At 36.4% G+C, this 1,838-nt stretch overlaps 1 protein-coding gene across 1 annotated transcript in view; it reads left to right on the top strand.

The window, feature by feature from the left end:
- The first annotated feature begins 599 nt into the window (after positions 1–599).
- Positions 600–1,838, top strand: part of SLC44A5 (solute carrier family 44, member 5) — a 49,960-nt gene continuing 48,721 nt past the window's right edge. The window contains exon 1 of the mRNA XM_009580774.1: positions 600–618. Within this exon, the coding sequence (XP_009579069.1) occupies positions 600–618 (19 nt within the window). The remainder of the gene's footprint in view (positions 619–1,838) is intronic.

The following is a 1,838-nucleotide window of genomic DNA, read 5'->3' as shown; positions in this document are numbered from 1 at the left end:
GTGTTGTTGAACGCACTTATTCTGTATGGATGTGAATGGAGTTTGTCTTTATAACTTTCGTCAGTTTACAAAAATCACTTTGAATTGTTAAATTGTTTATCAAAGTCCCTTTGATTCTGTCTCGAGAAGTATTTTAACACTTGTCACCTGCACAGTTTAAATTCTATTTCATTGTTCAAATTGTTAAGGAAAATACTGAGTAGCTTTGGAGAATAGGCTCCTCCAGTAGTGGGACTGAGCTAATTACTAACATTCAAGAGTGAGAACTTGGGGTCTTAATGGATGATTCAGTGAAAGTGTTTGCCCCCAAAAGCAAGTAAACTGTAAGAAAGAATTATTAGGAATGGGCTGAGATCAAATAGAAAAAGTCATTGTATGATTGTATAAATCACAGCCAATATTTGTGGCGAATATCCTGTGCAGTTCTGGCCCTTCCTTTTCCAGTGATATATAGTAGCACTGAAAAAGATACAGAAAAGGAATATAAGCATGACTGAAAGTATGGAATGGCTTATGTATGAGAAACAATTGAACAGACTAGGACTCTTGAAGATAGGCAAGTAAAGAGGAATATAATAACCTGTAAAATTATTAGTAGCATGCCGTGCTGCCATACAGGTATGAGCTGGCTGATGGCAAGCTTAAAACAGACAAAAGGAGGTAGTACTTCAATGTTTCATTAGCCTGTAGTACTCTGTGATGTAGAGCATTGCAGATTGTTAAAGTGTTTGCAAGTTAAATAGAGATTTATGAAATGAATGAGAAAGAAATTCACCCACAACTTTTAAATACAAAGTCACTACCTTTGGTTCAGAAAAGTGCAGTTGCAAATCTCTGTAATCTTAATTTTAGGGAAATACCACTATGTTTGCCTTGATTTTGCATTTCTTCTCAGGTATTCGCTATGGCCCATTGTTAGATACAGGGTGTGGGTTCAGTGGATCTTCCTTGTGATGTGGCGTGGCTGTTCTTACATGCTAAACTTGGGTCCTGTGTAAGCAATGAACAAAGGCTCACTTCAGTATGCCTTATGGCCAGAACTTGTCAATAGGGAGTGAAGTTACAGACTCTGAATTGTTCTGGAGATAAATTATTTTATGGAAATACTTATTTTGTAGAAATTGCTGTACAAAAAGGTTCTTCAAAATACAGGTTTTGGGACAGTATTAGGTATTGTGTATGGTACACTTGCTTTCTGGACCATAGTGGGTTCCCGTAGTACCTGTGTAACAGCATACCTTACACCTTCCACTCTCCAGCATTGCTGTCACCCATCACTCCTCCAAAGTTTCCCAATCTCTTCTGTGTTAAAATATATTTGTTTTAGGAGCTTGGTAAGGTGGACCTGAACACCTCAGATGAAGGGCAAATAGAATTTTATTATCTGCTGTGTTTATTGTACTGGTCTGTGTGTATTTTGATAAGGTTTTTCTGATATAAACCAAGAACAAAGTCTGGCATTTAGTTAATAAGTAAATTCTGCTTTTGAGAAGTTGCTGAATTCTTCACTAATTGAAGAAAATAAGTATTTTTTCTGTGGGCGGGGGAAAGCTTAGGCTGGTAACACCCTTTAATACCAGGTATATTCAGAAGAGAAGATCCTTAAGAAGGCAGCGAGAAAGCACTCTGAAACAGTACTTTGTATTGTAGCATTGACATTTGAATGAAGAAGTAATTTTTCATTGCACAAAGTTTGGTTCAGTAAATCTCCATAATTACTGAACTTTAAAAAAATCACTTAAAGCTGAATAGCTAGCTTCAAAAGGAAAAATCCAAATCTTGGTCTGTTGAATGAAGGACTGCTTCTTTCTCTTCATATAGTAGCTTGAAACTTAAAA

Source organism: Fulmarus glacialis, unplaced genomic scaffold (genome assembly GCF_000690835.1).
Source record: "Fulmarus glacialis isolate BGI_N327 unplaced genomic scaffold, ASM69083v1 scaffold26416, whole genome shotgun sequence".
In the NCBI taxonomy this organism is placed as follows: domain Eukaryota; kingdom Metazoa; phylum Chordata; class Aves; order Procellariiformes; family Procellariidae; genus Fulmarus; species Fulmarus glacialis.
This window is presented reverse-complemented; position numbering and strand designations above follow the sequence as displayed.